At 44.4% G+C, this 22,888-nt stretch overlaps 8 protein-coding genes across 8 annotated transcripts; 3 read left to right on the top strand and 5 right to left on the bottom strand.

The window, feature by feature from the left end:
• Positions 1–1,153: 1,153 nt before the first annotated feature.
• Positions 1,154–1,916, bottom strand: DFL_003453 (uncharacterized protein; the record flags this gene model as incomplete). Its single annotated transcript, XM_067632393.1, has 4 exons — positions 1,154–1,251; positions 1,313–1,444; positions 1,586–1,594; positions 1,691–1,916. 4 exons carry the CDS (start codon positions 1,914–1,916, stop codon positions 1,154–1,156), a joined length of 465 nt encoding a protein of 154 aa, XP_067490666.1.
• Positions 1,917–4,813: 2,897 nt separating this feature from the next.
• On the top strand, positions 4,814–5,503 carry DFL_003454 (uncharacterized protein; the record flags this gene model as incomplete). Its single annotated transcript, XM_067632394.1, has 4 exons — positions 4,814–4,963; positions 5,055–5,215; positions 5,285–5,351; positions 5,432–5,503. 4 exons carry the CDS (start codon positions 4,814–4,816, stop codon positions 5,501–5,503), a joined length of 450 nt encoding a protein of 149 aa, XP_067490667.1.
• Positions 5,504–8,529: 3,026 nt separating this feature from the next.
• DFL_003455 (uncharacterized protein) lies at positions 8,530–10,648 on the bottom strand (the record flags this gene model as incomplete). The annotated part of the gene is made up of 4 exons (XM_067632395.1): positions 8,530–9,030; positions 9,114–9,915; positions 9,989–10,267; positions 10,398–10,648. 4 exons carry the CDS (start codon positions 10,646–10,648, stop codon positions 8,530–8,532), a joined length of 1,833 nt encoding a protein of 610 aa, XP_067490668.1.
• Positions 10,649–11,043: 395 nt separating this feature from the next.
• Positions 11,044–12,586, bottom strand: DFL_003456 (uncharacterized protein; the record flags this gene model as incomplete). The annotated part of the gene is made up of 3 exons (XM_067632396.1): positions 11,044–11,058; positions 11,128–11,991; positions 12,065–12,586. The coding sequence occupies 3 exons, from the start codon at positions 12,584–12,586 to the stop codon at positions 11,044–11,046; spliced, it is 1,401 nt and encodes a 466-aa protein (XP_067490669.1).
• A 1,796-nt stretch (positions 12,587–14,382) lies between these two features.
• On the bottom strand, positions 14,383–14,706 carry DFL_003457 (uncharacterized protein; the record flags this gene model as incomplete). The annotated part of the gene is made up of 1 exon (XM_067632397.1): positions 14,383–14,706. The coding sequence occupies one exon, from the start codon at positions 14,704–14,706 to the stop codon at positions 14,383–14,385; it is 324 nt and encodes a 107-aa protein (XP_067490670.1).
• Positions 14,707–15,856: 1,150 nt separating this feature from the next.
• On the top strand, positions 15,857–17,412 carry DFL_003458 (uncharacterized protein; the record flags this gene model as incomplete). The annotated part of the gene is made up of 5 exons (XM_067632398.1): positions 15,857–15,933; positions 16,019–16,179; positions 16,443–16,553; positions 16,627–16,903; positions 16,965–17,412. The coding sequence occupies 5 exons, from the start codon at positions 15,857–15,859 to the stop codon at positions 17,410–17,412; spliced, it is 1,074 nt and encodes a 357-aa protein (XP_067490671.1).
• Positions 17,413–18,241: 829 nt separating this feature from the next.
• Positions 18,242–20,697, bottom strand: DFL_003459 (uncharacterized protein; the record flags this gene model as incomplete). The annotated part of the gene is made up of 6 exons (XM_067632399.1): positions 18,242–18,287; positions 18,356–19,227; positions 19,291–20,185; positions 20,244–20,326; positions 20,395–20,580; positions 20,644–20,697. 6 exons carry the CDS (start codon positions 20,695–20,697, stop codon positions 18,242–18,244), a joined length of 2,136 nt encoding a protein of 711 aa, XP_067490672.1.
• A 1,342-nt stretch (positions 20,698–22,039) lies between these two features.
• DFL_003460 (uncharacterized protein) lies at positions 22,040–22,810 on the top strand (the record flags this gene model as incomplete). Its single annotated transcript, XM_067632401.1, has 5 exons — positions 22,040–22,199; positions 22,287–22,379; positions 22,457–22,511; positions 22,572–22,734; positions 22,805–22,810. The coding sequence occupies 5 exons, from the start codon at positions 22,040–22,042 to the stop codon at positions 22,808–22,810; spliced, it is 477 nt and encodes a 158-aa protein (XP_067490673.1).
• Positions 22,811–22,888: the final 78 nt, after the last annotated feature.

Raw genomic sequence — 22,888 nt, forward strand, 5'->3', positions numbered from 1 at the left:
CTCCCTATAGGACAAGAAAATTCTTTGCTAAATTTGGAGACACCAACGCGACGCTCCATAATTGCACAATATGACTGATGTAATCGTTCGCATCATCTCTTTCTACCGAGTCACGGAATCGGTGATAAAGTCTCTCTATAACTATCTCCAACCCTTTAGTTCATATAATTCAATACAAGCAATGCACACCGCTTTGAATCTAGTAGCAAAGTTCACCAGAGCGAGCCTACATCATGTACAACAGGGGCTTCGCCCCTTGCCCAGGCCTATTCCCAGAAATGATCCCCTGGGAGCGCCCGGATATGCCCCCACCACTAGTCGGCCGACGCCCCATCCCACCAGGCTGAACACAATCCTACTATCGCCCTACAAACCGCTACTTTTATACCGACACTAACATCGACCCTTCAAATGCTTCTGGGAACACCCCGGTGACACTAGTTACGATCCATCAATCTACGGCCGCCGTTTCACAAGCAACGAGGTTTTGGAGGCAAGAAAGAGGAGATATAGAATCTCTCATGGGATCGATTGGTTAAGGAATTTACATCCGCCGCGGCAGTTGAAATTATGGTATCCAGCCTCATCTTCCAACTTGCAAGCCCTCACACCCTTTAGAGTAGCCAAGTTGAAGGCATGTTCAACAGTCTGCTTGCATGTTGAAGGGTTCTTTCCTTGCTCAACATATTTCCGATTAAATATTCCACGTCCCGCCTGCAAACTGACTCTCATCTGGGTGATCACCGGCTCCCGAAGAATGACAGCCAACCTCGAGGCCACCGCGATCTTCAAATCGTGGATCGTAGCAAATAAGCATCCTATGCCCATCTGGAGTTCGGTCATTTGTGTTGACGCTACCGACATTCCGTGTCTCTTGAAGATGGCCGCGTCTCCATCAGTCATCTAGTTACCTGTGACACTAGAATGTCTGGCCCTGTGAGCTATTGCTGGCCCATTGTGGCGATATTAGACCAGGAGCCAAAGACGGGAGATTTGTTCGCCCAGTGTGCAGTGATAAGCTTGACCCCGGCATTATGGACCGTCTTGAATACTATCTTGTTGACCTCTTCACCAACGAAGAAAAAGTCATAGCCAAAACCAATATCGACTCGGCCATTAGCATGTTGCTGGGGAGCAAGTTTGATGAGGTGGGCTAAGAACCAGTCAGGGAGTGGGTTTTGTTCCATTCGGTAGAGTAGCGGAAGACTAAACGGATTCCCGACTCGACAGTAGCTTTTAGAGCAGCATTAGCTAGATATATGTTCCTTAGCACTATTCAAACGAGTATCTTGTGGTATAAACTCCCACATACCATGCTCTGGAGAGTAAACAGCATGACAATGGTCGACCACCGTAGTAACTCCAGGGTCAATGAGCTCCTTGAGACCGCCCAACTCTCCAAGGTAAACATCACCAGGCCCGAAAAGGTGCGCAGTTAGATTACCTATGTGCAGAATTTCAGTACATATTTTATAGCCATTACAGCATTGATTGTGGGTTGTGCTAATGAAGGGACTGAACGGGCGTTGTCTAACTTGTTGGAAGATATTCGAGGAGCATATGATAAACATGTCTGCCCTTCAACTGCGTTTGCCTGGTAATTCACGCTCGTCATTAGCATCTCCCCAAACTATGCCTATATATATTAATTTATCCGCCTTGACTTCGATCAGAAATTATATTTCCTTACCAACAACGAGGGTGGGCATCAACAAAGCCGGGCGAAATAAGTTTACCGGTGCAATCAATACCATCAGCGTCTCCAGCTTCAATGGAGTCTCCAATTTTTCGATTTTACCACCAGAAACCAAAATATCTGTCTTTCGCGCAACAACAACGACAACAACAATAACATCATCATCATTCTCATCATGGATGAGAGCGGTGCCCCCTTTGAGGAGCATTGACCGACGCATCTTGATATTGAGGATTGGTGCCTTTTTGCGTTGCGACGGTTACACAGAATGTTTATTGAAGATAGTGTTGAGCTTAGCCAACGCGGCATCAACTCTTTCAACTTTGCTGTTCAAGGTTCACGGGTGCGAGCCAATATAAGGCAGAAACTATGCCAGATTACAGCCGTTTCGAAAGAGATAATATAATCCCTTTATATCCTCCATCGAGACACGTTTGAGATCAATTGGCCGTCTACCCCGCGACTCGCTTTTGTTCATCCCATATGGCCGTCCCACGCGCCGCGCCGACGACATCGAGACTCAAATTCCCCGCCGCCTACAAGCGTATCATAAGATAATGGTAAACGGCAGAAAACCTGGGGAAATTTCTTCCTAGTCAAGTAATAAATCACCCTTCCAGCAGAAAGCTCCTATCAGACCCAGCAGCTTTGGTGGTTCGCTCTCTACTGTAATCTTTGTCAATTCAAGTTTCTCAAGGTATGTGTGACATTTAGATAACCAAACGGCAGTTATATTCCCCAACACATGCCTGTGCACGTCCAGCAGCTTATCGATCGACTAATATCCTTATTCCCGTTCCCGTTAATTGAAGATATTCTTCTACATTCGGCGGGTGAAGAATGGAAAGTATGAAGCCATCGCATAGTTAGGCTTATATCGGTAGTAAAATTTATAAAATACGATCGACAAGCAAGTGGAAAGTTTTTCCATTCAATTAGAAGTCAGCCTGGGCGGGAACCCGTTTAACCCTGCTTGAACCGGTAAAACCTACCTTCTAATTAGGTAACTGAGATATGTTTCATTTGCTTCAGATCAAAACTGCCGAGATGCAGCCCGACAATGAATTAGCAGACATTGAGACTTGAGCTACTTGCTGACTCTAGAATAGTTCGGTATTAACGAGGAAATTTGGTATGCTTTGTTAGTTAATTGCAAATTAAAATTCTTCTATGGATCCATATGCCTTATATTTCAGGGAATATACAGAGTATGCAGACGTACGTTCTGCCGCAGTAATGTACCGATTAAACGTATTTTATACAAAGCCAAATAAGGCAAAATTTATCACGAACTTCTTCGTAATCCTTTCTCAAGCATGGAAGGCTTGTCATAACTGCTACATAACCGTATACTTCCCTGCGTTGAGCCCGAATTCCGACATGGCTGGGCTTGTCGCTTGGCTGACGCTAATAATGAAGTCGGGTTACTAACCAAGCCAGGGGTAGGAAATACCAGACGTGTTCATCGAGGTTCAAGACATGGACCCGAAGGGAAAACTTGCCGTTGACAAATCAGATAGTTCCCCGTCGGGCAAGATTTGAGTCGATTCGGTAGGCAGAATTTGCAACCTATGCTGCACAGCATCTCTCAATTGATGATGAATTTCCACTTGCAGAGTTTCGGTGAGTAGATCGGGCCATCTATTCCAGATGTGGGGAGGAGATCTAGATCTGATCTTGGAATCAGGGATGGAAGTATACCAGCCCCTTACTTATCGGTTCGCAGCTGCAGGAGCACACATGTCTCGGCTGGACGGCGGTCTAGGGTACAGTGAGCTGAGGAATTATTCGATCGAGGACAAGTGACCTCCAATGCCATTGCGTGGACTAATTGGATTGGTAGTTAGGATCCAGCTTTGTTGGTGAATCTGCGCGGCACACAAGACTGACTTGTGTGCTTATGGATGCAGCATGCCACAATTGTAACGCTGTGAGCCTTTTTTGCAATTGAAATCCAGGAGCACTTGGGGGTCACGAATCATTGCGGCGATCTGAATTGGATCACGTCGCATTGATTAGCGAATTTGGCGAATTTGGCAGGCAATATTGACAAGGAACTTATGCAATTATAGACCTGTACGCTCAAAGACGATTGATAGACCGAATTACAATATTGATTCATGGGAAAATATAGAAATGCACGCACGGTTCGCTGCCGAGTAGTTAATTCGGAGGGGCCATGGGTGGTCTCCACTAGCTGGAGACTTAACGGGTTTAGTGAGATGGGTATCTACAGCTGTAGCTGGGTCCACATATGCACATATCTCCGATACAAGCCCTGATCTGACATGACCTTAGTCCTAAATTCAATCTGGCCAAGTTGACCATGCATGCGGTACGAATGTCATTTAAAGCCCTAGGCCTACGAAACTACTACGAAAGAAATCGTGTACTTCCTCGAGTAACACTTTCTACCCAGATGCAGAATCAATGCTTTTCATCAAAATTTGCTTGATCATTATTTTCTTAGCTAGTATTTCCGTTTATCAAATCCTCCATCGTTCAAAAAATGCATTGAGCTCTGGAATGAACTTTATGGAGCTTGACCCGAAAATAAGGGAAGGGTCGGCCTGGTTAAATGAAACAGGGTGGGTTATGCACACTCAGACTTTTGATCAGCGCCATCGACCTGCAAGCATCCGAAGGATATGCCCAATAAAATGGTAGATCTTTCTCCGAGCCAAGACTATAATAGCTAGAGATGTGCAGGACGGGGACCGTTCAAATCCACTAGACTCCATCTCTACCTTGCAATTGGTCGCTTCAAACAGCATACTGCAATCGATCGCGCGACTCGATCGGAAATGTCGTCTTTGAATAGCAGAGCTCTATCGTGCCGCGTTTTGGGTAACATTAACACATTTGCTAATGTCTTGATTGATTGAAGTCAAAGTTGTATGGGTCTAAAGTGACTTCCAAGTACTGTGGCCTTATTCATGAGAGTCTATATAAAGTCCTGGATCGACCTCTTTACATTTATATTACCTATAACTACCAAACTGACATCTCCAGCTCTGAATTCTTTTTTACCGGGCATAATTGATTCTATAGACTCTAAATCAACTAGTCTTAGACATTAATTAAGTCCTTGAGCAACTATAGAATTGATTCTACAATATGTCATTCCGCCCGGGCCTCTATACCATTGCCTCCAATATAGAAGGCTCTGAGCGCTATGTCTCCCGAGCTCCGGTTGAAGACCGTTCCTTGTTGCCAAAGCGTATCTGGGCCCTAAGTTCAGGCATTCAGGACCCCAGCCGAGGGATTGTGAGTATTATTTTTGGGTGTAAATCTGACCCAGAAAATTTACCATTTTGAATCAAGGGACTAGTACTGATACGCGAGTGCCATTATCTAGTGGCTCATTAGAAGCATAGACGGCTATATTGACTTGGAAATCCGGGGTGCACATACTGGTGTTGTAAATCTTGATAGATCGAAGCCGTTTGCCTTCCTTATCGACGTGTCATCCGAAATTGGCTGGATTTTGGAACCTGCTAGATCTCCTGGTACTTTCAAGTAAGTTATCCCTTCTTTGAGCCTGTAGATATTCTATGTATAATTGGAAGACTAATGCGCATGACTAAGGATTAAAACCAAAGACGGCCTCCGTTATTGGCAAACCAGTGGAGAGGAGGAACATTTTGGACAACTCGTGAGTTCTGGCCTTTGTAACCGGTTTTTCGGACCTGTCTTATAATAGAAAAACAGCTAATCATTATCAAACACTAATAGATCGTGCTCGCTGAGAGGTCTGATGACCCAAGGCAGGAATTTATCTTCCGGTTCCGTGAAGACGAAGACTAGAGGAATTTAAGATAATTTCACTATTGCGGCTGTAGGCGGCCTACGAAACCTAGTATGTGCAGAACCATTGAAGATAAGGCAAATATTGTCAAACAGAATGGGCGAAAGTGTTCTTGTAAGGCCTTGTGAGCCAACTTAGACATAATACAATTCGTGAATCTATATGCTTCTAGTTTTTCGAAATTTGAAAGCACTTCCTATAGTTATATGGTGAGATTTTAAATTTTAGCGAGGCTCTATAGTATCAAGTATGAACACGGAGCTACTCGCACGAACCAAAGGGCTCTCGTTCTTAATTCAACGGATTAAAGATTCTGATGTCCGGATACCCCCTCTCAAATTCATGAACCTAGACAGAATATACCTTCTGCGAAGAACCTCCATTATCGTCGATATGATCCCGCATTACATAATATTCATGATACGCCTCAAAGCCGCCGTCTTCAAAGTCATCGTCCTGGGATAAGCGGAAAACAATAAACTTCAATGCTTTTAGTTTCAATGGTTCCGAGATATGTTCAGGTATAAGTTTATCGACCCCCATGTTATCTTCATGCCGATAAAACTCTGGGCAGTCATCATCATTGTCGGGGCGACCGATTAACTGGTGTACAGCCTTCGCCCGGTATTGCAGCAGAACCTACAGATCGCTGAGAGCCATTAAATTGCTGCCTAGCATCCAGCGTTCGAGTGGATAGTTACGACTTGGAATTGATATGACTCGTAATTTTGGCAACTAGAGTAAGTAGTGGAGCAATTAGCGGCGCGAGACTGGAATCATATTTATAATATGCGATGGTACATCGATATCGCGATTGCTATACATACCTGTGTCAACATAAAAATATCTCGATAACAGATCGGTAAGGCTATCTCTTCGAGTCCTGAAAAGGTGACTAGATCCATAACCAAGAAGGCGCCTACTTGACGGGCGGAAGAGGTATCGGCCGAATCGTGTGGAATTCCCTACGGGAGCTCGACTGGGACTTTCCTATCTACACGTAGAATTTCTGAAATATATATAAAGAACCTATGTAAAGTTTTCCTGTACTGTAAGACTGTTTTTCTTTCAATGAGACGATTTTCGCCGTCTAAATAAATATTCTCATATACGAGCGTCTGTAGTGAGCGAGGGAGGAAGGGCATACAGAACTTGGTTAATTACATCAATCGAACATAAATCTGAGATCATTAGAGATTATAAGTTGTCAAGAGTTAGCGCAACAATTCAGAGAATCTTGCCAGCATCAAAACAGTTCTTTATCAAAGGGGATTAAAGAAAGCTAACCTACGTAAATTGATGAGGTTAATACGGAAATACAACTCCCTAGTAAAAATTCATAGAAAACTACATATCAAAAGATTATAACCAAAGTAGTTTTTCTAGCTCTTTTGCCACGCGCATAAAGACTATATCGGCTGAATTATATCGTCAAAGCTTTGTAACCCTCACAGAAAGATATTTTAGCTTCTTAGCTGCCCTAACAAGGTCCACCCAAGTGCGAGCAAGCCCAAGCCGGAACTTCAAGTTTTCGAGTAGATTAGGTCGACCGAACGATAGTATATTAAAGGGGGAGCGAATAATTACTATCTTTTCTTCCCCACTATAGCGCCTGGCCTCTAGAAATAGGATGCTTATACGTATGCCTAATATCCTTAAGACGGTTAAATTTCAAGCATCTTAGTAAAATTCCGCTATATCCCATCCTATTTAAATCATATTAGTCTAACTTACAATATTATCGTTAATATCTCTAAGAGTTTATAACTTACTCTATTGAGCAAAGTTGCTCAGAATCAAGTAACCATAACAAGAATACCAACAGTACTCTCAACTTTAGATCTAATAAATTTACATTTTATCTCCACCCTCTTTCAACCGGCGCTGATCAGATGCTAAGCCGTCGAATATATGGCCTAGCCGAGTAATTAGGCATAATCAACGGTGTAAGAACGCGAACATTAACCGCCAAACGATATCTATGCAAAGCTACATAACGGAGGTCGAACCCTACAACAATCACATAATCGTAGAGAATCGGAATAACAAAGCTTCTAAAACATCGGTTAACAAAAGGAGGCCGCTCTCCGCAGAGTAACATGGCTATATTCCAGACATAATTTAGTTAAATATAAGAGGGTGAACAAAGCTTAAAAATTCGCTATGGATATATTACAAGATTTATCCAATATTCGTCTTGGTCCCTAATCTGCAGGGTTACTCTGGGCAGTAGTATACATATAATCAAGTTCCCGAGGATCTTAAGTAGGCTCTCATTTAGTAAATCGGATATCGAGACCCTTTTTTGCATCTATACTCTCTAGTTACGGCTTTTATAGTAGTGGGGTACTGATATTAGAAGCGTAGTGATGCTTCCATAATCATGATCCTACGCGTGAGCCAAAGCGCAAGACTGCAGGCCAGCTCTACGCTATGTAACTTCTATAAACCTATGTTGTATTTTTATGATCAACACGTCTTTACTGGATTTTTCACGAAGCTTCCATGTTATACGGGTAATATTCGTCCGATTTATAATAAGTGTATTAAAATTGAAGAGCTACAGTGTAATTTTACCCGCAAAAGGGTACGCATGATTTTACATACATGCTTAGTAGTAGGTATAAGATTGTGGAAAAAGGGGTGGAGAGTTGCCTGGAAACAAATTTCTTCAGCACAGAAAATAAAAGATGAGGAGATAGTATGTTGCTTGTAGTTCTTTTTCAAATTAAGGCATTGAATTATCTCATTCACATTCCAAACTCAGACATATATTGGGTTTGGATAGTGCTGTTCGATAATCATCTCATCTCTAGAAAGAGTATCAATAAAGCCATACGATTTTAGAAAAACAGGTCAAAGCTTACTGCTCCCAAAATAATACCCCTTCGCAATCGACATCGATGATAGTAATCTCTCGGATCTAGGTCTTAAATTTTTCGACATTAGTGAGAAGATAATACTTCTAATCTGCATCTAGAAGACTAAGGACTCCAAGTACTAGATTTTCCTCTTCGTCATTATCTTATACATAAAGGTTCAAGTTAGAAAATATCTCGGGAAAGCCTTGAAGACTTGGGGATAGAAGTTCTTCGCCCTTTTCGGCTTCATCCCCCGCATCATACTCGACTGGTTGCTGCTCGATGCCATCGGATTCGTGCGAGTGGCGATCATGTCTCTGGTGACGGCGACGAGAAACGAAATGATCATGGAAAGCGCTCCCTCCAAAGCGCATTCCCTCAAGGGGATTGGAATTGGTTGAAGATGGCTCTGAGTCTGAGTCTGATAGAGGAACGTTTGCCCAGTAGTAGATTGGCTCGACGTCTAGGGCCGCTTCACTGTGGCGGCCGATCACAATGATCTGGAGGCCGCGAGTGTGGAAACTGGCAAATTCGTCCTCATAGATCCTAGCGAAGTCCACGGCTATTTTGCAGGCACATCTTTCCTCACCATTCGTCTTATGGACGTATCGCTCAACAAGATTGAGAATGCGGAAGATACGAAGATTTGGAGAGTTCTCCCAGTCCTACGGTTAGGAATATTAGCCGAGGCTTTTTTTTTTTTCATCGGGAAAACTTGTTTCTATGGGGCTAGCTAGCAGCTACTTACAATAGCATACTCCTCAATCGCACCGTATCGAATAGCGATTGCAAGCTCGCGAAGACGTTTGAATCGGGCAAATTCGCTCATGAGGGGCTCCTTACCCGTAGCGGATTCGACCAATCGGAAACGCTTCCCGGTGCTTGATTCCATCCAAAGGTATCTAAGAGTGTGGCTATGGCGTGCCATTAGACATTCGGGTGACATCTGCCCTTGCTCGTAGCTGAACTCAAGATGAAGCCTCTGTAATCCAACACCAAGACCGCTAATGAGATCAGCGGCATCTTCTGGGGAGCATGTTCTCATCAAACACAAATGGGTGAGATTTTCAACCCGAAGTCGGCGTGTGAGGCCTGGACAGCCTCCAGCTCCAAGACTGGGGCAATTGATAATCTTGAGTCTCTTGAGTTTACTCCAGGGGATTAGAGTCAATGTTGAGAATTGAAGAGCCATCATATCCTGGCAACTGTTGATAACGAGGCTTTGTAATTCCGTGAGCACACGCATGGAGGAGAAATGCCTCTCAAGTCCAATCCAATCGACATCGGGTCCGAAGGCGAGGTTGTCGAAGTTGAGGGACAAGTAGCTGAGAGACTTGTGGTATCTACCGAGGTGAACAAGAAAGGTCACGAATTGGGCTCCAATATTAATATTGATTCCATGAATAACGAGAGATTGCAAGTAGCGGGGAACTTTTCCCTCAGCAAAATGAGAGACAAGTGAGGTTTCATGAAGGCTTAAGTGTTTGAGACTGCTTATTTGATGTCGGAGAGCTGGGAAGATGCCTCCACTGGTGTTTGATTCGTCCAGCCTGGCAAAATAGAATGATGAGTTTCGTAAATTCTGATAGCCTTGCTTGAGAACAATTAAGCAAGAGAACTTACTGGAACACTACGAATTGGTTGTCTGAGACGCGAGACATTAACTTACTGAGAAGGTAGAACATGTTACTATGCATAATATCTCGTAGTTGTTTCCATGAAGCTGGAGTGACTTCGATATTAGTAATGAGCTTTTCTTTCTCTAGGCCACATCGTGAAATGATGGCGAGGTTTCGCATCAAAACCAAACTGTTTTCGGTATTTTCTATAACAGCGTCGAAGTACTCGATATCGAGCTTACCAGAATACGAATACTGGAACGCAGCACACGAATAGAGAACTCTAAGGTAAGATTCCATTTTGATGGTTAGGCAGGTTTTTATTTATGGACAAAAAGTATGGATGGGAGCGAGAAGGTGTGCTAGGTACTAGTATATAAGGTCGGTGTGAGAGTATATAAAAAAGGACTCACTGGGAGCTATGATAGAAAGGCCCTGGATGCATTTCAGAGGAGGACCCATGCGATGTACCGAGGCCAGGGACTTCGTCCAAGTTTCCTGGAAAGAATGGGAGTTCAATAGGGCCAAAGCCCCCCACCTCGGCCTCATCTTCGCTCAGTGGAACGTCAAAGAGAATATCTTCATCTCCCTCGGCGTCCTCTTCCGAGTAAAAGCGAAAGAGCTGATACTCAGATGAAGGAGGAGGATAGGCTGGGGGCGCCATGTTAATTCAACTAAACAGTCCCAAGATAAACAGTCTAAAGGGAGGTAGGTTGGCGTTGACGCGAATCTTGGGGTTCAGAGAGCACAGATTGGAAGACAACCGGGAAAATAGAAAACGTACTTTGTCAGCTGAGGGTTAATAAAGCCAATGATTCAACCTCGATTCTGATAACGATAGTGATTGTGATGTCTGTGGTGATGGTGATGATAATCAGTGAGGTGGAGGTGGGGAGATGGAGACGCAACGAATCACCGAAAGAATACAGCATTTCATACACTGTGGACCACAGCTCAGCGCTTTGTAAACAATAAGAATATATTAGAATCTGCTATACGATAAGCATGATATACAGGCAATTATACCACAGCTCTATGCAATGGACACTGATTTAAGCATCAAGGGAAGGCCCACTGTGTACAAACAAGGGCGAGGTTAGAAATCTTATTAGTCCCGAAGTTCATTAGAATATTGTTTCATACCATATGCTCTTTCCACTCTAGAGTATCCATTTGCTCCTCTTGGGGGATACCACCCACGATTATTTCTGAATGTCCATCCAGCATTGGGTACTGCCATTTCCATATATTATCATACGGCATAAGTGAAGTTTCCCAGAATTGATACCAGCTCGCAAATTCGCTGTCCATCCAGAATGCTCCGGGTCCCTTCCAATCCTTGGGTTTTGACTCAGAGAACTGGATGAGGTACTGACTTAGCCCTCCAGTCGTGTTCTGCATTGTTTCAATAAACTTTATCCAGGATCCACTGTGGTTGTCGATTATTCGTGCATGCTTAAACGTTGAAGGACTCCTATAAATATGCATAGAATCGCATTCGCTGTACCAGAGCGAGTACTGAATGTCTATGTGTGATCCGGCCCTAAATAGACGCTTGTTCTCGTCCTTGGACCACCACGAGTAATGCATTTTCATCCCCCAGGTGCTCGTCTCTAGGACATCTTGCGGAACAGAGATCTCAGAGTCGTCCACGCCGTAGGTGTCTAGATCCAATACCCAGCAATACTTATCACCAACACGTCGATGAGGCCTGAAGGGACAGTTCTTCACGCATTTATGGAAGTTTCCATAGGGCTTAAACTCAAAGCCACGTCCCTTATACTTTTCAACACCCTTTTGCGAGCTTCCTTTGAGCTGTTGTGTGTAGAAAGCATGGCTCTTGCGGAATGTGTGGTAGGGGAAAAAGCTGTACGCTCGATTCCAAGTGAAGATGTTGAAGATGTGGCTGGCATAGTAGTCTGCAAGGATAGCATTGAGCGGAACCCCTTTTGCGGATATCAACTGGATCTTGCGGTTCGGGTTGGTGTCGTGTACGAAGTTAAAGACCTAGAATCAGGAGGATACATATAATAAGTAACGTTGCAGAATCAGGGACTAGAATTCAGTAATGAATACATACCCCATCTATCTCACTTGTAGTATACAAAGCCGCTTCTGAGCTTGTATCATCAAATGTATCCCAGTCCGAATCCGCGTTATCAAATTTATCCTTGACAAAAGCATCCCTCTCTGCATTCCTGTTCGGAATAGCTGTTATTGCCTCTTTAGATTGCCAATTGTAGGGAGAAAACGAATATCCTTCCTTCTCCATGAGATGATTAGCAAATGCTCGCAAGCCCTCCTCACCGGTAATGTAGACATCGAGGTCGCTCTCCGGCCATTTGACTCTCGCCAAGAACTGTAAGGCATGGCTTCCCGAGACGAGGGCGTTGTGGCGAGCCATTAGAGTTCGAAAAGTTAGAGGATCGTCCACAAATCGCCGAAGGCTTCGGTTTATATTCCATAGCTCGTACTTGAACAGCTGTAGGGACTTGCATGTTGCCAACAACCGGACAATATCTGGAGGGTCGAGGAAGCTAAATATTGACGTGTAGAGAATAGGTTGGGAAGGTGACAATAGATCTAGCAGCTGGAGAGCCATGATGATATCGAGATACTGAGGTCTTTGGTTCTCTGTAGACTTGTGAGAATGATGAACTATTCAGGAGAAGCTCCGAGGCTAGCTCCGGGCTCGAATTAAACTTAAACTGAGTTTACAAGGCAGGAAATGAACGTTAAGCTACTTGACCAAGCAATCACACCGCGTGGTCATCGCGTTCAATTCTCGTCCCGAAAAGGTAATTCCGTTTGCAGAATGTCACATCTTCAACACAAAATATCCCGCGATAAAGCGTTGTTGGAAGTAGCTCTAGAATCCACACTTCGAGTGCTCGAGTTCATTCTAGACTCTTCCAGCTAGCTAGAGGGATATAATTCCCCTGACCTGGCGACGTGAGGCCACTCCTAACCGATATTTGCATTGTAGAAAGAAGTTTTGAGATAAATAGGAGCATTCCCCGCAACGACACCGCTCGTGTATTGGAATCGGCTAATTTTGTAGTGCCTCCGTGCAAACTTGATATTAGCTTCAAATCCCCTTCCTCCTCTAAGTACCGATGAACTTTTGTGTAGGGACTCAGTATATCGTCGAAACATAGCAGATGTTCGCCATTCAAACTTTTTCCATTGAACCTAATTTAAAGGTTATTGTACCTTTCTTGGCAATGTTATTGGAGGCTGTAAACGTCGGAAACTCCATACAGATATGCCAGCCCAGACACTCTGAAAAACCATGAGAGGCCATTTCCAGACAAAATTCGTCAAACCTAGAAAATTAAGCCTTAAAATATGTAGATTTATCACTCCCGGCCAAGAGAATTCTGAAATTTACAGTCCAGAATAGCTGAACAATGCGCAGATGTAGAAGAAGCGCCTCGAATCGACTGTCTAGGAGCTGCAATCTATATAACCACGGAACTTGGTTTTCCGCTTCCATTTTATGAAGGCTGTAATGCTTAGAATAGGATTGGCAGCAGTCTCGTAAACAGCTGGCAACTTCTGTCTGGCGAAGTTCTCCTTGGAAAGTGAGGGACGAAATATATAAACTATTTCATATAGCAGCTATGTGATCAATATGTGTGGCATCTGTAGCTCCTTTACTCGATATTGCGCTTATTTTGACTATTTATATCGAATTATTAGCAATACGACCTAGGCAAGTTGTTGCTGGTTACGGTCGCACGGACTTTAGCGTGTGAAATCCACACTCTTAAGTCGGGATTCTTCTTGCTGAAGTTGATGTTATGGTTCAAGACAAAACTTTGACCACGACTGCTATGCGACCTCAGGAGGTAATCCTTGACTAATTGATGCATAATACAGTTACATACAACTCTCAAGTTGCAGGATTATTCTATATCAGACGAATGATATCATATAGAATAGAAGCATCGACTTCTCCGAAGTAGCACTCGGATCACACCATCTATATTAATATTCGAAATTACAGGATAACCGCACCAAGAAACACTAATATAAAATAATAACAACAAAAAGTCAAACGGGGTAGGAAGAGGTGAAACCCACCCGGTGAAACCCCAAAAAACGCGCCACACGTAGAGCCCAGATTTCGAAACCATACTCAGCTAAAACACTCATCGACAGTCTTTGAAAGTCAAAAAAAAGCGGAGAATAAAGCCCCGTAACAGTCAATGTTGTGGAAATGGCAGGGGTAATATTGGATTAAAAATTTATAGACGAAAAAAAGATGAAGTCATTGTTCGTTACGGACCCGCGCCCCCGGCGTGTCTTGGGCAAGCGACTTTTGACCTTGAATTTCTTCGTACGAGTGCCTAGAACGCGATTTACAATTTCCCTGAGCTTTTGAGCCCTCTGCTGTCAAGATCGGCTCTCTATCTTTTCAGGGCCGATGCATTCTGGCTCCCGGGGAATGGAATCCACATCGTCTGACGCTATATCTTGGGATACTGTATCTCCAAATGCTATATCTTCCGATTCTGTATTCTCCGATTCTGTATTCTCCGATGTTATATCCTCCGGTGCTGGATCTTCCAATGCTACATCTTCTGATGTTAGATATTCTGACTCTGGATCTTCAGTTCTCGTAGGTCTAACCAGCACAAATCGTAACTCCGGGTTAGCGGGATCAATGGGAGTGATGAGAAGCGGCGGTGAAATTTCAGTCGCCGTAATCCTGGCCATAGTCGTTAGATGTGAAGCCTGAGAAGCCAGGGTCGACACAGCAACGGAATTAGCAGTAACTTCTTCCCATTTGAACCGCAGGTTCCAGAATTTAGGATCTGGATTGCGATTTCTATCACATTTTTTTTAGTTTTAATCGGTTGGTCGAGAAAATTACAATTGACAGCAGTGAAAGACAAATGTACTCTTTTGCCAGCAATGGGTAATCTTTAAGATTGCAGGATCCCGGTTTTCATTGCAACCTTTTCGGCTCTAATCCAATCCTGTGATCGACTAATTAGTCTTGTGTAAAATTCTGCTCGAAAAGAAACATGCTATTATGCGAGGATACTGCCAGTCTGGCCCTAATTTATCGAGGCAGCGATTAATCATCATAGTAGCCTTAGCAGTAAACATGCCCCGCTGGAATCATAGCTGGAGGCACTCGGCTTCTATAGCAGTTCGGGCAGGATAAGACTCCATTTTTACAAATAAGTTTAGTGATGAGATGAGATGGTGAAATTTGGACCGTGGATTTAGGAGTGTGAGAGAGAACGTTTATATGGGCAGTCGACCGGGGCTCAATTTATAGTGTAGTGCACTAGTCTCAAACTCAGACGCTGGCACACTGATACCAAACTCTTTACCGATCTGCTGTCAGATTATCACGTCCGACTCCCAATGCGGCTAACTAACCGTAAAATCCCGTTATAAGGGTTCCAGCCACCGGATCTCGAGGTTTGAAACCATATAGCGGCCATGTATACGCGTTTATAATTATTCGTCACCTGGATAGGGGAGTCAAATCGGCATTAAAACCCAAATAAAGTTAAAAATAAACTTATCATGTTGCTGGATTCAAAATTAAGAAACACATATGGGGCCGAATTAGTGTATTTGCGTACCACAAAACTGGCCTCAAGACTGTCATGCTAACATGCTTGCAAGTCATCAAGGGATGTGCCGGTAGAAACTCCTTACCTGGTGGGCTCTAGATTTATATTTCAACCTACAAATTGATCTTTGAAGTTCGGTCTTATGTATAGGCAACAATATAAACCCTTGCATATCAAGGAATCATCCACCACTGGTAATCTCTTGGGATCCTTTTATTTCGGCTTAATGTCGCTGTATCACAATCGATGCACTGAAGCTTCGCAATCTAACCAAAATGCGTGGCCTCAAGTGTCCGACCAGCCTGACACGGGCTTCGTGTTATACGGCGACGGCGATCTTAAAGATCATTACGTATAGTTCGATGATGCAAATGGCAGATTCGTGTTTGGTCTTGCCGGAACATATCATTTTGTGCAATTACAAACGATGGCGGTAGTGGACTTCTACAAAACGGGTTGAACCTTACAGAACTCGTGTTCTTGAGATACAATTCTACCGCCAAAGAAGCATATCCGGCGGAGAGCGCAGATATTGTGGACACGGTCCAAGAAGTCAGACATGCCTATGAGAATGAACTTTTAACATCCGATATTACGGGTTCGTGGGCATGGAATACTACCGATAACCAGTTGGGCCTGGAAAGAGACGGCGATCGTTGGGTGTTCTATGCCGGCACTGGACCAAACCTTCGAGTTAGGCAAATTCCGACTAGTTGGGATTCTTACGACGTATTTCACTGGAATAGGGGGCGCTGGATAGAGGACTACCGGATCCGAGGCCACCAGATCCGGGGCAGCTTCATTAATTGACTCCCAGAATTAAATGGAATTTGCCTGATTCTGACACCTTCTCTAATATAGGTTCGGGTACCGGTACAGGGACCAATAGTTTCACGAACACCGGAACTGGCACCGGAACAAGAACAAAAACCGCAACTAGAACCGGAACTGGTACTATCACCACCGGCACTGGTGGGATAGGCATTGGAACTAGAACTGGCATGGGCAGCGACAGGTACTAGAACAGGAACAGGGGGTGCTACAGACGAAACGGCCCAAATCTCCAATATCATCACCTCAAACAATCTCCAACAATACTGCACCAAACTCCTCTCATACTTCTCCCCCACATGGCCCATCACAATAATCACACATTCCGTATACTCAGCATCAACATCTTTCATCCCAGAATTCACCTCCGCAACAACGACCTACACAAAACACCTCAGAACTCGCCACAAGTACCGGATACGTCGCAGGATCTGTAACCACCACTCCCACCCTCAAACGCAGAAAAGGGAAGCGTACAAAAGCTATCAAGGGTAATTTCCAGCGACCCAGAACAGTCCCAGATACTCCATAACAGCTATCGGGTTACCCCAGCGATTCCATCAGTGCCGCCTGTGCAGACGCTGTAACCTCACCAACACTCTATATCTACGACTGCACCACAATTTCAACTTACACACCATTAACCACAACCATCGACACCACCCTCACAAACACAAAATCCGACATCTTCACCACCACCGCCGGAGATCTAGCAATAGAAACCGTCCCTGCAACCGGAAACTATTACGGCTCGTATGTCAACTACATTTCAGCCAGTATACCCATCAAAGTCAACGCAGCTGCTGCAGAAAACCAAGAAGGAATGTCACAGATAATGTACGGCGGCTTCGCACAGCCTGAGATAATATGGTATTTCGCAACCGGTGGGTTCCTCATGTCTGGTTTGCGGCAATTGGAGCAACGGGTTCAGAGGCACCTTCGTCGGATAGTGTTCTGGACTATCGGTTGTATAACTACGGTTATTACGAAGCTGGGGTAGGAAACCGTTCTTGGTTACTTATAACTTTACATCTTACGTTGCACAATCGGATGGAACCGTGAATCCGGTGTCGTCTGTTAGGTTTTATATATGCGACACTGGGGATGTCTAAGGCTTCTATGATATTTACTATGGTCCGTCGGATCTTTCCTCGAAGCCTGACCACGCCACCCATAACTGTCAGGATACTGGTATGGATGCGCTACAAGGTGAGGATGCATGTCCGGGTGGTGGGCGTTAACCTCTTTCAATGTTGGTGCCCTTCCGATTTGTATATATTTTATGCTTTATAAATGACTAATTTGCAGAGAGTTGCGATGGCTTGGATGGAAGTTCTGAGTTCAGGTTATATCCTGTTGATTAATTTAATCAATGGTACTGCGATGTCATGCTAGATAATTTTTCAAGGATGCTTCATGGGACCGGTCAGAATAATTAAAATAGTCATTTGGATTCTTCCCCGCTTCCAGTTATCGTCTATCCCTTCTATATTAGTAATTCTCATAAGCACTTGCAACCTCCCCATAAGCCCACTAGTTATACTAGAATTAATTATAACGTTGTAAAAACGCGTTCGCTAGTATATATTGAAGCACTCGAGAATGTATACTTATCTTCCATCACCCCCTATGCCATAATATATAAAAACGGTAGTAGAAATATCCATCTGAAGTTCCTTTCTTTTAAGGAAAGGCCATTGTTGTTAAAATAAGGAACCACAAGTATTTATAGGAAACGTCGACGGAAAAAATATCCATGCACCACCTTTGTTTAGTAAGAAGGATTCTTGTTCTCAGAAGTGAATGCCCACGAGTATCCCGGGAATTCTTTATTCCCAGAACCTAAACTTATCTCTATTCTCAATTCGGGTACGCCTATTCACAAAAAAGCTGTTAGCAACAACAGACCCCAAAAAGTAGAAGTTATAGTGAAAAGGTCATACTCATCCATCCATCCTCGAGCATCAATCTCAAAATCATGTAACCATGGAAATCGTCCGACAAACTCAGCCCAATCAACTTCCTTAAATTTCCAAAGCGTTCCTCCACCGACTTTCTCACCGTCTTCATTAATAGCATTAGGTTTCTCAACCCAAGTTGTCGCCTCTCTCCCTTCCCTTCTAGGACAGGTAGTTCCACCTGAGCATTCGCCTTCCTTCTCCTTCTCGGTCCCTTCTTCCTGCGATTTCCCCTCCTGGTCTTCTTTCGAGTCAGGCTTTTCTTTTTCATCGGTCTTTTTGGTGTTGATATCATCCTCATCATCCATCTTAATATCCGGATACCCAGTCTCAAACTCAACTTTATCAATAACAACCGGAACCAAATCCATCTCCTCAAACTCCCAGTCGTGTAGATATAAACAACTATCCCTCCCGCACTTAGTATTATCTCCAAACAAAATACTCCTAAGATTTGGCAACAACTGCGGTCCAATCTGTTTCAATCGACGATGAAACCCGGATTTTGAGGTATATGACGTAGGTTCCTGCCAGGTATAGAATGGCATGTTGTTATCTGATAGACTGATGGGGGTTGAACCATCGTGTACATATGGTTCTGACTCTACATCTGCTTCGGTTGCGTTTTCGGCTTCGTTTGCGATGATGCCTGGCTGGAGGGTGACGTCGATTTGGTAGGGGTCGACGTGGTTGGAGGCACCGAGTATGTTGACTTGGCTGTGAAGATCCATTGCGAAGCGGGTGATGACTTCCATTCTTCGGTCTTTGCTGTAGGATTGGCGGAGGTCTTTGTTTGCGGGGACAGGTTCGTTGAGGACGTGGAGGGATTCGATGGGGCAGACGACGTTAGGCCAGTGCTTTTATTGAGTTTTTTGTTAGTTGCATTCATTTAGTAGGGGTAGAAAGGAGGAAGATCTTACGAAGCTCCAATTGAGATGTTCGTATAAAACGTCTTGGTATTCCAATGGCCTTGGCCCACGATACCAATGTTGGTGGATATATGTGACGGGGACGGCAAGTTCTCTCAGGGCAGTACAATGCTTCAACAAGAACTCAAACTCGTCAATATGCGCGAATCTCCCGAATGGCTTAAAGTCGGGCGTGAAAACACGTAACGACAGACGTTCCAAACTCTCACCATGATGTGCGATACAATGGAGGGAGTCAAAACGGTCTGGATTGCGAAGTGTGAGATGGAGTGAACGAAGACCCTTAAAGGACATCAAAAAGTTGGCAAGGACTTCAAAGTCTGTGTCGACGGGCCAGAGGATTCGGAGGGCTTTGAGGCGTTGGGGGTCGAAATTGGAGAAGAGAAAGCTGTCACAAGCAACACTAGAGAAGAAACCGAATTGTGTGAGATTTGAACCGATTCGCTTGGTCTTATGAGTTTGGTTATATAGTTCATAGGGGAAATCAGAGCCACCGAAGACGAGCTGTTCAACTGTGGGGATGGCAAAGATGGCATCGATGAGTCGAACACCATCGTCATGCAACCAAGGTGAATCTTCGAAATATTCAACCATGTCAAGCTCAAAAGATCGGAGGTACTTCAAAGAACCGAGGAAGGAAATCAGGGTATCAACATCGTAAAGGAAGGAATCAGCTTTTTCAATGACGAGGATGAGAGTGGTGAGCCAGTTTGCACTTGCGGAAATGAGAGGGAAGAAGGTTTCATAGAGGTTTTTTTCGCCCATATCGACGTATAGAGCACGGAGTTTCTTGTTCTTAAGGAACATGGCTTTGACGACTTCAGTGCATGATTCATCGATTTCGGATGAGATATCTGGGTTGGAAGTCTCGTGCTTGTGGAAGAGCCTAGGACGCAAATCATGAGAATGATAGAACCATTAGATTTTCGATGATATGAACTTACTCGATGCAATGCAACTGATCCTCTTCGAGGCGGTCGATTAGTTTCATGCATTCTTTTGTATTCTCAATACGGACACAAAAGTTCTAATGGACGGTTAGAATTCGAATTTCATCACCCTCAACCAAATTGTGTTGAAAGTAGAGATACTCACCAAAAGCTGCTTGATGAGAGGCATGTTTCGGTTGTCCATCTCCGTAAGGCATCTAACTTGACGGTCTTCCCAGCGGTAGTCGTTATCTGCACTGATATTGACCATCTCGTAGAGCAGCGGAGTCGCAATCTTATTCATCAGCCTACAAGTGATGCAGACATTGACAAAGTCTTGACTGTGGAAAAGCTGTTCCGTTCTGTTAGTATCCATATTCTTCTGATAGTATCCCGACTTTATTTTACATCGTACCTCACGATATATATTAAATTGAATCTCCGGAGGGAGATCGATGAGGTTGACCATCTTGCCAATGCAATGTCGATTCTCTGCTCTGCTTTGTTAATGATTACGTGTGTTGTTCCGGAACGATATATATATGAAGTTGTTGATTATTGAAGCTGGCCGATGCCTTTCGAATTAATGCAAGGAAAAAAGATAGAAAAATGATGAGATCAAGTAATAAGAAGTATATACGAATCAGCAGTGCTAGGGAATCAGTTATCAGTGTGAGTGAGTGAGTGGGGTAGTTTGATGAAGGAATAAGGGGGGAAGTAGGCCTGGAGCCGTCCGAGGAGGGTTAAAAAACCCTGGAAATGTGTTGGAACGTTGGAGTTTCAGAAACAGGCTTGGCGCTCTGAGGCTCGAAACAGACAGCTGGACAGATGGAGGCTCCAAACTGATAGCTAACGCCGCCCTCGGGACCAGCGATGCGGGTGGAGGAAGTACCCAGGTACTTATAATCAGGCCCCAATCTTATGAGGGTAATGATCTCTGACTGTGGTGGATGTCGGTTAGGTAAGTATGTATGACGGAGCACTGGCCGCTGCTCTGTATGTCACTGGCCGAGTCGCAAATTTAAAGCATGCAACCCGTGGAGCAGGGCAAGGCAATGGCTCATGCAGGAGGCTGGGATCTAGCAACTAATTAATGACAGGCTTAAGTGCGCTAGATATGACCGGCTCTGCTAGCCTGAGATCTAGCCTTAGCTTAGGGCTTGCTTCCCGTCTGAAATTTGCCACTATAATCACCGACGCAGCTGCTTGAGTCAGTGTATATATGGGAAGAGAACCAAACGTGGTTTGTGGAATGGAACTAGCTTCTAATGTTATGGAGCGGTGGAGCGTCAATACTTCTTTAATTAGCAGTGGATAGACAGCCACAAGACCGACAGTCCAGTTAACGCGTGACGGATATGCAAATACGCCGATTTAGAATACTCAGACTAGCCTCGAGGCCAGGCGCTATTACTGCTTAAGTAGGTTTGTTCTGTTGCTTGAAGAGGCCTCCAATATTTATTGCACAACTTTAGGACTTGGGTTTATAACATTGCATGTGCCAGCTTCATGCCCGGAAAACAGGGAATTGAGAGGGTGTTAGTTAGGCTGAGGTGCCGTACCTCTCAACACACAAGACAACACACATACACACGTTGTTCTTGGCTCAATTGAGACTAAACCGGACTACCGTCTCGAACTGGTCGCCACCCCCATCTTCATTCATCTTCCCCCACAGAAAACCCCCCAATACCGACTCTTTCGCTCACCTTCGCTGAAGGCTGGTATCCCTTTTCATTTCTACAACTTCATCGGCTCCTAGACCTCAGAAAAGGGCTTTAAACCGTCCGTGGACACCCCGAAATCTCACAATGTCGTCTGCCCCCGCCTCAGCCAACCTCCTCAAGCGTCAGCTGAAGGAGATGCAGAACAATAAAGACATCCCAGGTATCAGCTGCGGCTTACACAAAGACAACATTTACGACTGGGAGGTAATGTTGATGGTTTCCGATGATGTCAAGTACTATGGAGGTACGATTGTTCCCGGCCTGATCGAAGAAAATCAGGCATCCAAAATTCGTGAGAAGGATCCAAAAATGCTGATGCGTTCGTGAATAGGTGGTTTCTTCAAAGCTAGACTTATTTTTCCAAAAGAATATCCGCTCTTGCCGCCTGAAATGAGGTTCGAGAGTCCAATCTGGCATCCGAACAGTATGCTTCACCCGGTCCAATTCTTTGTTCACGTCTATGTATAGCCACGTGTGACACCTGAACTGACGGCATTTTAGTCTATCCCGAGGGCAAAGTCTGCATTTCCATCCTTCATCCGCCAGAGGAGGACAAGTACGATACATGACCTATTCTCTATCTACGATTAATACCAGTTCTAATGTGGCATCTTAGATACGGCTATGAATCCGCCGCCGAGCGCTGGCTTCCCGTCCACACCCCCGAAACCATCCTCGTCAGCGTCCTTAGCATGCTCTCTTCGCCAAACGACGAGTCACCAGCGAACCTCGATGCAGCGAAGATGTGGCGAGAAAACCTCCCTGAATTCAAGAAGAAGGTCAGAAAGTGTGTCAGAGATAGCTTGGAGGATGCGTGTTAAAAGCGGGTCGTATCTGCCGGTGATCTAGATCTAGATGTAGGGCCCGTATTGCTACTGGTGGATAGGTCTACATCCTACTATATCTCCGACAAGGCACGGCCTCTTTTCACAC

The sequence above is a fragment of the Arthrobotrys flagrans genome, assembly GCF_004000055.1.
Source record: "Arthrobotrys flagrans strain CBS H-5679 chromosome Unknown unitig_0, whole genome shotgun sequence".
In the NCBI taxonomy this organism is placed as follows: domain Eukaryota; kingdom Fungi; phylum Ascomycota; class Orbiliomycetes; order Orbiliales; family Orbiliaceae; genus Arthrobotrys; species Arthrobotrys flagrans.